The following is a 15561-nucleotide window of genomic DNA, read 5'->3' as shown; positions in this document are numbered from 1 at the left end:
TGAGAACGCATTGGTTAACACTTCCATTTAAATTCTAGAATAGTTAAAACTGAACCATTAGTATCTACATTTGCCGATAATTTCTGATTGTGAAAATCAAAATTGATTACTAGCAGTTTGAAGCCAGCATCCCCACTGCTTGCATGTATTTGTTGTTGTTGTTGTTGTTCATTCGTTCAGTCGTTTCCGAGTCTTCATGACCACATGGACCAGTCCACGCCAGAGCTCCCTGTCGGCTGTCACCTCCCCAGCTCCTTCAGAGTCAAGCCAATCACTTCAAGGATGCCATCTTGCCCTTGGTTGGCCCCTCTTCCTTTTTCCTTCCGTTTTCCCCAGCATCATTGTCTTCTTTAAGCTTTCCTGTCTCCTCATGATGTGGCCAAAGTACTTCAATTTTGTCTCTAATATCCTTCCTTCCAATGAGCAGTCAGGCTTTATTTTCTGAAGTATGGACTGGTTGGATCTTCTCGCAGTCCATGTATTTATATTCCATAAAATAAACTGAAGCAGAATTCTGGTGACCAGAAAAAAACTAAAAAATAATAATAAAAATAAATAAATAAATAAATAAATATTTTTTATTTATATTCCATAAAATAAGGCAGAACTCTGGTGACCAGAAAAAACTAAACATAAATAAATAAAAATAAATAAACAAGAATAATAAAAATAAATAAATAAATAAATAAATAAATAAAATGTATTTATATTCCATAAAATAAATTGAGGCAGAACACTGGTGACCAAAAAAAAAACTATTTGGCATTGGAGATGAAAACTCACCCATTGTTTTTCCAGAAGCCCTTTCAATGATTAGAGTTGGCTTTTTCCAACTGTACTTTACAGCTAAGTAGATAATTATCTTAAACTACGCTATTCTTATAGTGAGTTTATAGCCTTATGTATAGGGAGTCTTATAGCTGAACTGCTGAACTTGCTGATCGAAAGGTTGGTGGTTTCAATCTACTGTTAGGTCTACCTTCTGCCAACCTAGCAGTTCGAAAACATGCAAATGTGGGTAGATCAATAGATATGCGGGAAGGAGCTTGACCTTGGAAGTGTCTACGGACAACGCTGGGTCTTTGGCTTAGAAATGGAGATGAGCACCATCCCCCAGAGTTGGCCACAACTAGACTGAGGGAGCTCTGGAATAGCCTAATGTTGTCTACCATTTTTTTTTGCTAACTTTATGGTAAACCACTAAAGAGTGTTGATGGCTTTAGACTTAGTGCCAGGACTAGAGACTGAAGCTTGATTTCACCTGGGAGAGGCCTAAAAGTAGGTTTTCCAAGCCTGATTTAAATATATTTAAGTACAGTTTAAGCAGATAGGTATGTTTTTTAAGGTGATACTACTTAAATACATCCTTATCTTCTTGTTGTTCTTTCTTTTCAGGCTTGTATACAATCAGACTAGTGGTGCCACTGGACCACCAGATGGGGTTGACATCAAAGTCCCTGGATTTGGACACACTTTCCCCTTGGAATTCCTTGACCCCAGCAAAAGAAGTGTTGGTATGTATTTTAAAATCCAAACAGTATCCTATATAAATGTTTCAAAGCACAGTATCCCATTTGTTCACATATTTTTGAACACAAAACTACTGCTAATAGTTTGCATGTATTCTGGAACGGTTTGGAATATGTCGTCCTTCGAGGAGAAAAGAAACAGGTCTTCTTGTTTGTTTATGCCCAAATGTGCACACTAGTGGAGTTTGGGGAAAATATACCTTGACATTTGGGAGTTGTAGTTGCTGGGATTTATAGTTTACCTAACATCAAAGAGCATGCTGAACTCCACCAACGATGGAATTGAACCAAACCTGGCACACAGCACTCCCATGACCAACAGAAAATACTGGAAGGGTTTGGTAGGCACTGACCTTGAGTTTGGGAGTTGTAGTTCACCTACATCCAGAGAGCACTGTGGACTCTAACAATGATAGATCTGGACCAAACTTGGCACAAGCACTCAATATGCCCAAATATGAACACAGATGGAGTTTAGGGAGAATAGACCTTGACATTTGGGAGTTGTAGTTGCTGGGATTTATAGTTCACCTACAGTCAAAGAGCATTCTGAACCCCACTAATGATAGAATTGGGTCAAACATCCTACATGGAACCCCAATGATCAACAGGAAATACTGTGTTTTCTGATGGTCTTTGACACCCCTTCGTGACCCCTCCAGGGGTCCTGACCCCCAGGTTGAGAAACGCTGTCATAGAGAGTGTTTCAGGCAATTTATGTGTGGAGGGAGAAGAGGTTGGGCTCTCCCAAGTTTCCTTTGAAACGCAAATGCTAGTAGGGATCATACAGTTCATTGTTTCTTCTGTGAGAAGTTAGTGCAGCAGGGAGAAAGTGAATATTAGAAGGCGTTGACATTTGGATTAAAAAAGAAGTGTTCCCCCTCCCACTGAACAAATGTGCTATTTCAATTTGTGTCGTCATTGCTTAAAATAACCCATCTGCAAGTACACTGCCTTTTCTCTTCTGCAAATGCAATACCCTGAGACGCCTATTTATTGTTTTACGACATTTATATGCCACCCTTCTCACCCAAAAGGGGACTCAGAGCAGCTTACAAGGTATATAACATACAATATATTATATTATTAGCATAGTACAATATTGGTTTTAAATATTGCTGTATTGTACTGTACCAATTATATTGTAATATTATTAGTAAGATTACATGTAATATAAATATATAATTATAATATATTATTATTAGTAGTAGTATAATGCGTTACATAGAATCATAGAATCAGAGTTGGAAGAGACCTCATGGGCCATCCAGTCCAACCCCCTGCCAAGAAGCAGGAATATTGCATTCAAATCACCCCTGACAGATGGCCATCCAGCCTCTGCTTAAAAGCTTCCAAAGAAGGAGCCTCCACCACACTCCGGGGCAGAGAGTTCCACTGCTGAACGGCTCTCACAGTCAGGAAGTTCTTCCTCATGTTCAGATGGAATCTCCTCTCTTGTAGTATTATAAATATTATATGTATATACAATATATTATATTATATTATATTGTTAGAATAGCACAGGAGACAAGGTGGAACTGCTTACAAGTGGGGAAGTAATACTACTACTTTGGTTAGACCACACCTGGAATATTGTGTCCAATTCTGGGCACCACAATTCAAGAGAGATATTGACAAGCTGGAATGTGTCCAGAGGAGGGCGACTAAAATGATCAAGGGTCTGGAGAACAAGCCCTATGAGGAGCGGCTTAGGGAACTGGGCATGTTTAGCCTGAAGAAGAGAAGGCTGAGAGGGGATATGATAGCCATGTATAACTATGTGAGAGGAAGCCACAGGGAGGAGGGAGCAAGCTTGTTTTCTGCTTCCTTGGAGACTAGGACGCAGAACAATGGCTTCAAACTACAAGAGAGGAGATTCCATCTGAACATGAGGAAGAACTTCCAGACTGTGAGCTCCGTTCAGCAGTGGAACTCTCTGCCCCGGAGTGTGGTGGAGGCTCCTCCTTTGGAAGCTTTTAAACAGAGGTTGGATGGCCATCTGTCAGGGGTGATTTGAATGCAATATTCCTGTTTCTTGGCAGAATGGGGTTGGACTGGATGGCCCATGAGGTCTCTTCCAACTCTTTGATTCTATGATTCTATTCTATAATTCTAAGTGCAGTATCAAATACCTGGTGTGAATATCCGGTTTAAGAATAGAGTTACTTTGCCACAGTCCTTTGAAATAATAATAAGAAAAAGTTTGAATTGGAAGAATTGCACTGTATCGTTCCTGCAGGGACAATGCATCTGTATGACAGCTAACTTCAGTGGACAGCATTATATTGCTGTGATGCATTCTCCTCTCCAAGTTGACCCTGCAATTCCAGTATTTTATGTTAGTCATGGGAGTTCTGTGCGCCAAGTTTGGTTCAATTTCAACATTGGTGGAGTCCAGAATGCTCTTTGATTGTTGGTCAACTATAAATCCCAGCAACTACAACTCCCAAATGACAAAATCATTTTTTTTGAGTGAAGGACATACATTGAGTTGTTAGGTGTCTTGTGTCCAAATTTGGTGTCATTTCGTTCAGTGGTTTTTGAGTTCTGTTAATCCCACAAACAAACATTACATTTTTATTTATATACTTGCTATCCCCTGCCAGGCGTTGCTGTGGCCCAGTCTGGTGATCTGGAAAAATAAAGTAATGAGAAAGTGTTGGTTTCTAATATATGTAATTTCTTTCTGCTTGTGGGTAAACAGTATTCCTTGCTGTTTCTTTGTCAGTGTTGATGTGGAGATTGTTTGGTTTGCCTACACTGTAACATTCAGCATACAATTGTCCTCCTTTTGGGGTCCCTTTCAAATCTGTACAATATCTCTCTGTTTGTGGATCATATATATCTATGGTTGGATGTCTCTTTGTCAGGAGAGCGTTGATTACGTTTTCTTGCCTTGGTGAAAGGAGTTGGACTGGGTGGCCTTTCGTATTTTCTGTTGGTCTTGGGAGTTCTGTGTGGGAAGTTTGCCCCAATTCTTTCGTTTGTGGGGTTTGGCCCCATTCTCTAGTTCAGGGGTACACAAACTTTTTAAAGAGAGGGCCAAGTCATAGTCCCTCAAACTGTTGGAGGGCCGGACTATAATTTGAAAAAAATATGAATGAATTCCTATGCAGAGTGCACGTATCTTATTTGAAGTGCAAAAAACACTTTAGAACAATACAGTTATTAAAATGAAGAACAATTTTAACAAATATAAACTTATTATTATTTCATTGGGAAGTGTGGGCCTGCTTTTGGCTGATGAGATAGGATTGTTGTTGTTCTTGTTGTGTGCTTTCAAGTCTTTCAGACTTAGGTTGACCCTGAGCGAGGGCCGGCTAAATGACCTTGGAGGGCCGTATTTGGCCCCTGGGCCGTAGTTTGAGGACCCCTGCTCTAGTTAGTGAGGTTCAGAATGCTCTTTGATTGTAGGTGAACTATAAATCCCAGCAACTACAACTCCCAAATGTCAAGGTCTATTCTCCCTAAACTCCATCTGTGTTCATATTTGGGCATATTGAGTGCACGTGCCAAGTTTGGTCCAGATCATTGTTAGAGTCCAGTGCTCTCTGGATGCAGGTGAACTACAACTCCCAAACCCTTCCAGTCAGTGCCTACCAAACCCTTCCAGTATTTTCTCTTCTGCTGTCTCTCTTTTCTTTCCTTCCATCTTTCCTTTTCTTTCCTTTTCTTCTTCCTTCTTTCTCTAACTTTCCTTCCTTCCCCCTTTTTCTTTACCTCCCTTTCTCTTTCTTCCTTCTTTCCTTCCTTCCTGTCTTTCCTGGATTTTGATGGGGCGGGAAGGGGCGGGGTGGGGTTTGGAGGTGGCGTGAAGTAAAAGGAGGTAAGATTGCGGCAGGGTAGTGATGGAGCGTGGGGTTGTGTATGTGTGTGCGGCGGCGGGGGGAGTGATGGAGCGTGGGGTTGCGTGTGTGTGCGCGGCGGCGGGGGGAGTGATGGAGCGTGGGGTTGTGTGTGCGTGTGCGGGAAGCGGCGCGGCGGGGCTTGGAGTGGGCATGGCTTCCGCAGAGGGAACGTTGGCTGGAAGGCTGTGTGCGCGTGCCAGGGAACTTGCGGCTGGGCGCCAATGCGCATGCTCAGTTGTTTTGCCGTTTTGTGAGTGTGTTGTTGTGTTGTTTTTCATTTTGAGTAGATATGTTTGTACCTTGTGGGTTGTGTTATGGGCATGGGAATTTTGGTTAAGTTTCGTTGGGGGGGGGTTGAGTTTTGTTGTTTTGCCATTTTGTGAGTGTGTTGTTGTGTTGTTTTTCATTTTGAGTAGATATGTTTGTACCTTGTGGGTTGTGTTATGGGCATGGGAATTTTGGTTACGTTTCGTTGGGGGGGGGGTTGAGTTTTGTTGTTTTGCCGTTTTGTGAGTGTGTTGTTGTGTTGTTTTTCATTTTGAGTAGATATGTTTGTACCTTGTGGGTTGTGTTATGGGCATGGGAATTTTGGTTAAGTTTCGTTGGGGGGTTGTGGAGTTTTGCTGTCCCGTTGAACCAACCTAACAGATTTATATATATAGATTGCTCATTGCCAACAAAAAAAAAAAGGGGGGGGGGGAATCTGATTCGTAAGATTGATATGTATAGTACTGACTTAACTAACATTTCTGCTGTTCCATTTCTTCTTTGTCTATAGGGACCTACTTCTATACCATGGTGCAGCATTTGGTTGACCTGGGCTATCAGCGGGATGAAGATATTAGAGGGGCGCCATACGATTGGCGGAAGGCACCAAGTAAATAAAACTTCTTTATGGGGATTAGGGTCTTATCACGGGATGAATTGAAGATCTAGTTTAAAAGGCCTGACTTGAACTGGCTTGTTCAAACCTACTTAACAACCAATCGTGCTGCGTCCCATCTAGACTTAGAAGTTTGATCCCTTGCTTTGAAATGTAGATTCTAAGGGGGGAAGGTTTATATTTTTCAAAATGCTTCAAATCCTTGTGAGTTGTGTTATCGAAGGCTTTCATGGCCAGAATCACTGGATTGTTGTGTGAGTTTTTCGGGCTGTATGGCTATGTACCAGAAGCATTCTCTCCTGACGTTTCGCCCACATCTGTGGCAGGCATCCTCAGAGGTTGTGAGGTCTGTTGGAAACTAAGCAAGTGGGGTTTATATATCTCTGGAATAATGTCCAGGGTGTGGGAAAGAACTCTTGTCTGTTGGAGGCAGGTGTGAATGTTGCAGTTGGCCACCTTGATTAGCACTGAATGGCCTTGCAGCTTCAAAGCCTGGCTGCTTCCTGCCTGGGGGAATCCTTTGTTGGAAACTGGGCAAGTGAGGTTTATATATCTGTGGAATAATGTCCAGGGTGGGAGAAAGAACTCTTGTCTGTTGGAGGCAGGTGTGAATGTTGCAGTTGGCCACCTTGATTAGCACTGATTATCACTAAATAGCCTTGCAGCTTCAAAGCCTGGCTGCTTCCTGCTTGGGGGAATCCTTTGTTGGAAACTGGACAAGTGAGGTTTATCTGTGGAATAATGTCCAGGGTGGGAGAAAGGACTCTTGTCTGTTGGAGGCAAGAGTGAAAGTTGCAACTGTCCACCTTGATTATCATTGAATAGCCTTGCAGCTTCAAAGCCTGGCTGTTTCCTGCCTAGGACAACACTCAGAACACAGGGGAATTCCAGACAAGAAACAATCAGGGATAGCTAACACCTCCTAACAAAGGATTCCCTCAGACAGGAAGCAGCCAGGCATTGAAGCTGCAAGGCTATTCAATGATAATCAAGGTGGCCAGTTGCAACATTCACTCTTGCCACCAATAGACAAGAGTTCTTTCTCCCACGCTGGACATTATTCCACAGATACATAAACCTCTCTTGCCCAGTTTCCAACAAAGGATTCCCCCAGTCAGGAAGCAGCCAGGCTTTGAAGCTGCAAAGCTATTCAATGATAATCAAGGTGGACAGTTGCAACATTCACTCTTGCATCCAACAGACAAGAGTTCTTTCTCCCACCCTGGACATTATTCCTCAGATATATAAACCTCACTTGCCCAGTTTCCAACAAAGGATTCCCCCGGGCAGGAAGCAACCAGGCTTTGAAGCTGCAAGGCTAATCAGTGATAATCAAGGTGGCCAGTTGCAACATTCACTCTTGCCTCCAACAGACAAGAGTTCTTTCTCCCACCCTGGACATTATTCCACAGATATATAAACCTCACTTGCCTAGTTTCTCACAGACCTCACAACCTCTGAGGATGCCTGCCATAGATGTGGGTGAAATGTCAGGAGAGAATGCTTCTGGAACATGGCCATACTACCTGAAAAACTCACAGCAATCCTCGTCAGTTAACTGTATGTCTTTGAGACGATTTTTTCGGGACTTTCTGTGTGTAAACATATGTTCTGTTACTGGTTATGATCCTTTTTTTTTGCAAAGCAGGGCTTTTTCTATTGCAATACTCACTGTAATCTGCAGAGAAGTTCACTTAAATAAGCAGAAGCCTTCCAAGTGAACGAGAATGGAGCTGCTTACATCAGTTTTTTTAGATAGACTTCTGTGATCAGTAGGCAAATTTGAGATCAGTGCAAATAGTGGAGATATGCATGTTGAGATATACAAATGCACTTGAGCCAAAGTTTCCAAAAGTGTTTTTAATGCTTCTGTATTGTGTGCTTTTTGCCATGATTTTAAAGGCTGTGAACAGGCATGAGAACTTAGTCGTGGCTCAAAAACTGAGCAATAGAAGTCCTAAAATAGAAAGATTCCTCTGTCTGAATGGATTGTCATCATGCTTCCCTTTTTTCCATACAACACTATCTCCTTTTTAGTTTTTGAGAGGAGAAATCGGAAAGCATGCTTCTCGTTCAGTCCGCCCTCTTCTCGAAATAGATTTGAGCTTTGAAATAATTCTAGGGAGCCTCTCACTCTTTCAAGCTTCCTGCCCTCAATTGCCAAAGCTGAAACCAAGTTCGGAACATGGCATTCTCGAAAAGATCTTGACAAACACTCCAGCTGGCTTCAGCTCCTGATGCAATGGAGTGTCACCTGATCATTCCACGGTTACAGGCCTGCTGACATTTATGCTTCATTGAGCCAAGATGTTGCAACAAGCCCGGTTTCTACCATAGAATTCAGAGCTGAAGATGTTGGAAAAGGGATGGCTTTCGAATACAGTAACTTGATTTCAACTTGGATAGAATGTATAACATGCAGCTACGGACAAATCAGGAACCTCACATGGTGCAGTGGATTAAACCGCTGAGCTGCTGAACTTGCTGACCAAAAGGTAGGCAGTTCTAATCCGGGGAGTGGGGTGAGCTCTGTCTGTTAGCCCCAGCTTCTGCCAACCTAGCAGTTCGAAAACATGCAAAAGGGACATGCAAAGTCAATGGTGGCCCCTCGACTTTGGAACTCCCTGCCATTAGAGATCAGAACTGCCCCCTCCCTCATGACGTTCAGGAAACTAACAAAGACCTGGTTGTGGAACGCGGCATTTGACAACTGATTTAATTCTTTGCCCACATGAAAGAAGGATGATGAATGGGATTGTGATGGTGTCGGACGATTTGGCTCTTTTAACTGTGATGATAATGTTTTAACATGTATAGTGCTGATATTTTAACCGTGTAATGAAGTAGCATTGTGTTGTCTTTGTATATTTTTTGTATGTTAACACATGTTGTGAACCGGTCCGAATCCCTCTTTGAAGGTGAGAGGATCGGTATATAAAACCTCGAAATAATAATAATAATAATAATAATAGATCAATAGGTACTGCTTCGGCAGGAAGGTAACGGTGCTCCATGATGTCATGCTGGCCATATGACCTTGGAGGCATCTATGGACAACGCCGGCTCTTTGGCTTAGAAATAGAGATGAGCACCACCCCCAGAGTTGGACACAACTAGACTTAATGTCAAGGGGAAATTTATTTAATTATATATTTACAGTATTTATATACTGCTTTTCTCACCCTTAGGGGGACTCAAAGCGGTTTACACATAGATAATGGCAAAATCATAGAATCATAGAATCAAAGAGTTGGAAGAGACCTCATGGGCCATCCAGTCCAACTCCCTGCCAAGAAGCAGGAATATTGCATTCAAATCACCCCTGACAGATGGCCATCCAGCCTCTGTTTAAAAGCTTCCAAAGAAGGAGCCTCCACCACACTCCGGGGCAGAGAGTTCCACTGCTGAACGGCTCTCACAGTCAGGAAGTTCTTCCTCATGTTCAGATGGAATCTCCTCTCTTGTAGTTTGAAGCCATGGTTCCGCGTCCTAGTCTCCAGGGAAGCAGAAAACAAGCTTGCTCCCTCCTCTCTGTGGCTTCCTCTCACATATTTATACATGGCTATCATATCCTCTCTCAGCCTTCTCTTCTTCAGGCTAAACATGCCCAGCTCCTTTAGCCGCTCCTCATAGGGCTTGTTCTCCAGACCTTTTATTCAATGCCTTACAACTACAATAGTACAATTACAACTACAATAGTACAATTACAACTACAATAGTAAAACTACACTTTGAACATAAATCAGATTAAAAACAGTACATCATCAAATATCAAAACAGTCATTAAAACCATAAAGCAATCCCATCAGTTGAGTCGCCGTTCCAGTCCTTGTCCCACTAAAAGCTGCATACATCTATTGTCCAAAGGCCTGGTCCTAGAACCATGATTTTAATTTTTTTCTAAAGGTCAGGAGCGAGACAGCAGATCTTACCTCCTTCGGGAGTGTGTTCCATAGGTGGGGGCCACAGCCGAGAAGGCCCTGTCTCTTGTCCCCGCCAGGCGCATTTGCGCTGTTGACGGAAGCGAGAGCAGGGCCTCCCCGGATGATCTTAAATTGCGAGGTGGGACATAAGGGCAGATGCGTTCAGACAAGTAAGCTGGGCCCAAACCTTATAGAGCTTTATAGGTCAAAACCAGCACTTTGAATTGGGCTCGGAGATGGACTGGCAGCCAGTGGAGCTGGCATAACAGGTGGGTGGTATGCTCCCTGTATGCCGCCCCAGTTAGTAATCTGGCTGTCGCCCGTTGAACTAACTGAAGTTTCCTAACCATCTTCAAAGGCAGCCCCACATAGAGCGCCTTGCAATAATCTATTCGGGATGTAACGTGAGCATGGACCACCGTGGACAGATCAGACTTCCCAAGGTACGGGCGCAGCTGGCACACAAGTTTTAATTGTGCAAAAGCTCTCCCAGCCACCGCTGAGAACTGGGGTTCCAGGCTCAGCGATGAGTCCAGGATCACTCCCAAGCTGTGAACCTGCGTCTTCAGGGAGAGTATAACCCCATCCAACACAGGCTGTCTAGCTCCTGGCATAGATCATCTACTAAGGCGACCAAGGCGGTTTCAGTGCCATGTCCCAGCCTAAAACCAGACTGTGCCTATGGACAAGTCTACATAGGGACCACCAAATGCAGCAATGTCCAAACATGAATCAAGGAACATGAAAAGCACTGTGAATGAGCTCATCCCCCCCCCCCCCCAACACACACAGTGTATCAGTGTTAGATTATATCCTAACTTAAAAAACCAACAGTAGCCGAATTTCTTTTATTATTATTATTATTATTATTATTATTATTATTATTATTATAACTTTATTTGTACCCCGCTAGCATCTCCCGAAGGATTCGATGCGGCTTACAACAAGCCGAAGCTCACACAATACAACAATACAATACATAGCAAATAAAAACAGTTAAGCAGAAAACAAATACAATAGCAATACGGCAAGACATTATTAAAAACTGAGCCGGCCGGAGTAGGGGTACAGGATTAAAAGTGCTGATGTGTCTGAGGGATATGGGATTAAATATAGGTGCGGTGTGCAGTGTGCGGTGGTCTTGGAACTGACTAAAGTGCTTCTGGGATTTGGAACTGGGGTTTCTAGTCTGAGAAGGCACATTTGAACAGCCAGGTTTTAAGGTTCTTTCTGAAGACTGCCAGTGTAGGGGCTTGTCTGAGGTCTTTCGGGAGGGCGTTCCAGAGGCGGGGGGCCACCATGGAGAAGGCCCTGTCCCGCGTCCCCACCAAACGCGCTTGTGACGTGGGCGGAATCACGAGCAGGGCCTCTCCAGATGACCAGAGTGAGCGTGTGGGTTCATAGACAACGATGCGGTCACGCAGGTAGGGTGGTCCCAAACCGTTCAGGGCTTTGTAGGTAAGCACCTGCACCTTAAATTGGGCTCGGAAGATAAACGGCAGCCAGTGGAGCTCTTTAAACAGGAGGGTTGACCTCTCTCTGTAATGGGCCCCAGTTAACATTCTGGCCGCTGCCCGCTGGACCAATTGGAGTTTCCGAGCCGTTTTTAAGGCCAGCCCCACGTAGAGCGCATTGCAGTAATCCAGTCTAGAAGTGACTAAGGCATGGACCACCCCGGCCAGATCATCCTTAGCGAGGTACGGTCGCAGCTGGCGCACAAGTCTCAGTTGTAGCGATATGCAAAGGTCCAGTTTATGCCCTGGTCTGGTTATTTGAGATCAGTGCAAATAGAGCAAACATGCATGTTGACATATGCAAATGAACATGAGACAAAGTTTCCAAAAGTGTTAAGGTAAAGGCTTCCCCTGACATTCAGGCTAGTCATGTCCGACTCTGGGTGCTCATCTCCATTTCTAAGCCAAAGAGCCGGCATTGTCTGTAGACACCTCCAAGGTCATGTGGCCAGCATGACTGTTACCTTCCACAGAAGGAATACCTATTGATCTACTCACATTTGCATGTTTTCGAACTGCTAGGTTGGCAGAAGCTGGGGCTAACAGTGGGAGCTCACCCTGTTCCCCGGAATTGAATCGCCAACCTTTTAGTCAGCAAGTTCATCAGCTCAGCAGTTTAACCCGCTGTGCCACCAGGGCCTTCCAAAAGTGGTAGGCTGGATGATTTCCAATTCTCTCACACCAGAAGCGACTTGCATTTTCTCAAGTCGCTCCTGACACTGAAAAAAAACCTTTTGTAATCACACTATTATTGCAAACTAGCAGTGATTCCATTAAGAAAAAAGAAACATTTGGGCATTTTGTGACTCTTAATTCTTTAATGGTAAACTAGAAATCGAGATGTGGAATGAAGTCATTTAGTTAATTGCATAAATTGTTTTTAATGCTTTCAGATGAGAACCAATACTACTTTGTGGCACTCCGCAAGCTGATTGAGAGCATGTATGAAGAGTATGCCGAACCAGTGGTCTTAATTGCCCACAGCATGGGGAATATGTACACCCTTTACTTCCTCAAGCACCAGCCTCAGGACTGGAAAGACAAATACATCCGGGACTTTGTGTCGCTGGGTGCTCCATGGGGTGGAGTGGCCAAAACGCTCCGAGTGCTGGCGTCAGGTAGGTGTGTCTGGACGAACGGAGGGTAAACAGGTGTTCCTGTGACGCAACCTGGGCATATTTGTCAGCACCATGTGCGGCTCTGTTTACCAGGAAACACCCATGTTGGCAACTCATCAAAATACAACAAATTCAACAAGCAGCAATACTTTTAGTGGGCCAAAGCAGAAAATGCATTATGTAGACTTTCAAAATTTACCTGTCTTCTTCATTCAGCAAAGATGTTACACACAGGAGGAAAAAAAAGGTGACACCTAAAACGTTTTCTAGATGTAACTATTTGTTTATTTATGTACGACATTTATATCCCACCCTTCTCACCCCAAAGGGGACTCAGATCGGCTTACAATATGTACAATATATTATATTATTAGCATAGTACAATATCAGTATTATATATTACTATATTGTACTAAACCATTGTATTGTGATATTATTAGCAATATTACATGTAATATAAAATATAAAATTATATTTGTAATTATATAATATAATAAAATGTAAATACAATATATTATATTATTACCATAGCACAATATTAGTATTGTGTATTACTATATTGTACTATGCCATTATACTGTAATATTATTAATAATATAATATATATAATTATAATATTGTATTATTAGTATTATATTGTATCACAGAATAATATTATTAGAATCATAGAATCATCAAGTTAGAAGAGACCTCCTGGGCCATCCAGTCCAACCCCATTCTGCCAAGAAGCAGGAATATTGCATTCAAAGCACCCCCAACAGATGGCCATCCAGCTCTGTTTAAAAGCTTCTAAAGAAGGAGCCTCCACCACACTCCAGGGCAGAGATGTAAATACAATATATTATATTATTACCATAGCACAATATTAGTATTATGTATTACTATATTGTACTATGCCATTATACTGTAATATTATTAATATTATATATATAATTATAATATTGTATTATTAGTATTATATTGTATCACATTATAATATTATTAGAATTATAGAGTTGGAAGAGACCTCGTGGGCCATCCAGTCCAACCCCATTCTGCCAAGAAGGAGGAAAATTGCATTCAAAGCACCCCCGACAGATGGCCATCCAGCTCTGTTTAAAAGTTTACAAAGAAAGAGCCTCCATCACACTCCAGGGCAGAGAGTTCCACTGCTGAACAGCTCTCACAGGAAGTTTTTCCTGATGTTCAGATGGAATCTCCTTTCCTGTAGTTTGAAGCCATTGTTCCATTGCGTCCTAGTCTCCAGGGCAGCAGAAAACAAGTTTGCTCCCTCCTCCCTATGACTTCCCCTCACATATTTATACATGGCTATCATGTCTAATCTCGGTCTTCTCTTCTGTAGGCTAAACAAGCCCAGCTCTTTAAGCCGCTCCTTATAGGGCTTGTTCTCCAGGCCCTTGATCATTTGAGTCGCCTTCCTCTGGACACATTCCAGCTTGTTAATATCTCTCTTCAATTAATAGATGGCATATGTTCTGTACCTCAAAAGCTAGAGCTGAATGGGGAAAACTGTTTATTAATTATTTATGACATTTATATGCCACCCTTCTCACCCCGAAGGGAACGCAGAGCGGCTTACAAGATATATTATATGATTAGCATAATAAAAGATCAGTATTATATATTACTATATTGTACTATACCATTATATGTATGCACAATATATTATATTATATTATATTATATTATATTAGCCGTCCCCTGCCAGGCGTTGCTGTGGCTCAGTCTGGTGATCTGGAAAATAAAGGAATGTGAAAGTGTGGGTTTCTAATATATGTATTTCTTACTGTTTCTTTGTCAGTGTTGATGTAGAGAGTATCTGGTTTGCCTACTCTGGAACATGCAACATATCATTGTCCTTCTTTAGGGGTCCCTTTCAAATCTATGATACTATCTCTCTCTGTGTGTGAATCATCTATATCTATATCTATGGCGGGATGGCTCTTTGTTAGGAGGGCATTGATTATGTTTTCTTGCCCTGGTGAAGGGAGTTGGACTGGATGGCCTTAAGTATTTTCTGTTGGTCATGGCGGTTCTGTGTGGGAGGTTTGGCCCAATTCTATCATTGGTGGGGTTCAGAATGCTCTGTGATTGTAGGTGAACTATAAATCCCAGCAGCTACAACTCCCAAGTGTCAAGATTCTATTTCCCCCAAACTCCACCAGTGTTCACATTTGGGCATATTGAGTATTTGTGTAGAGTTTGGTCCAGATCCATCATTGTTTGTGTCCACAGTGATTTCTGGATGTAAGTGAACTACAACTCCAAAACCAAAGGACACTACCCACCAAACCCTTCCAGTATTTTCTGTTGGTCATGGGAGAACTGTGTGCCAAGTTTGGCTCAATTCCATCATTGGTGGAGTTCAGAATGCTCTTTGATTGTAGCTGAACTATAAATCCCAGCAACTATACCTCCCAAATGGCAAAAACATTTTTTTCAGTGAAGGACATACATTGGGTTGTTAGGTGTCTTGTATCCAAATTTGGTGTCAATTTGTCCAGTAGTTTTTGACTACAAATCCCACAAACGAACATTACATTTTTATTTATATAGACTAGCTGTACCCCCCTCGCTTTGCTGTGGCCAACCTTCTCTCCCTCTTTATCCTCCTTCCCTCTTTTTCTTTCCCTTCTTCTTTCTTCCTTCTCTACCTGTTTCTTTTCTCACTTCCATTGCTCTTTGGTGCCATCCTTCCTTGTCTCTTTCCTTCCCTCCTTCTTCCTCTCTTTCATTCCTTCTCTCC

General features: G+C 42.5%; 1 protein-coding gene across 1 annotated transcript in view; it reads left to right on the top strand.

Annotated features, from left to right (window-relative positions):
• The window catches only part of PLA2G15 (phospholipase A2 group XV), a 58777-nt gene that overhangs the window by 35626 nt on the left and 7590 nt on the right, over positions 1–15561 (top strand). The window contains exons 3-5 of the mRNA XM_060788338.2: positions 1396–1514; positions 6156–6254; positions 12591–12815. Of these exons, the coding sequence (XP_060644321.2) occupies positions 1396–1514; positions 6156–6254; positions 12591–12815 (443 nt within the window). The remainder of the gene's footprint in view (positions 1–1395; positions 1515–6155; positions 6255–12590; positions 12816–15561) is intronic.

This window comes from Anolis sagrei, chromosome 8, assembly GCF_037176765.1.
Source record: "Anolis sagrei isolate rAnoSag1 chromosome 8, rAnoSag1.mat, whole genome shotgun sequence".
Taxonomy (NCBI): Eukaryota; Metazoa; Chordata; class Lepidosauria; order Squamata; family Dactyloidae; genus Anolis; species Anolis sagrei.
This window is presented reverse-complemented; position numbering and strand designations above follow the sequence as displayed.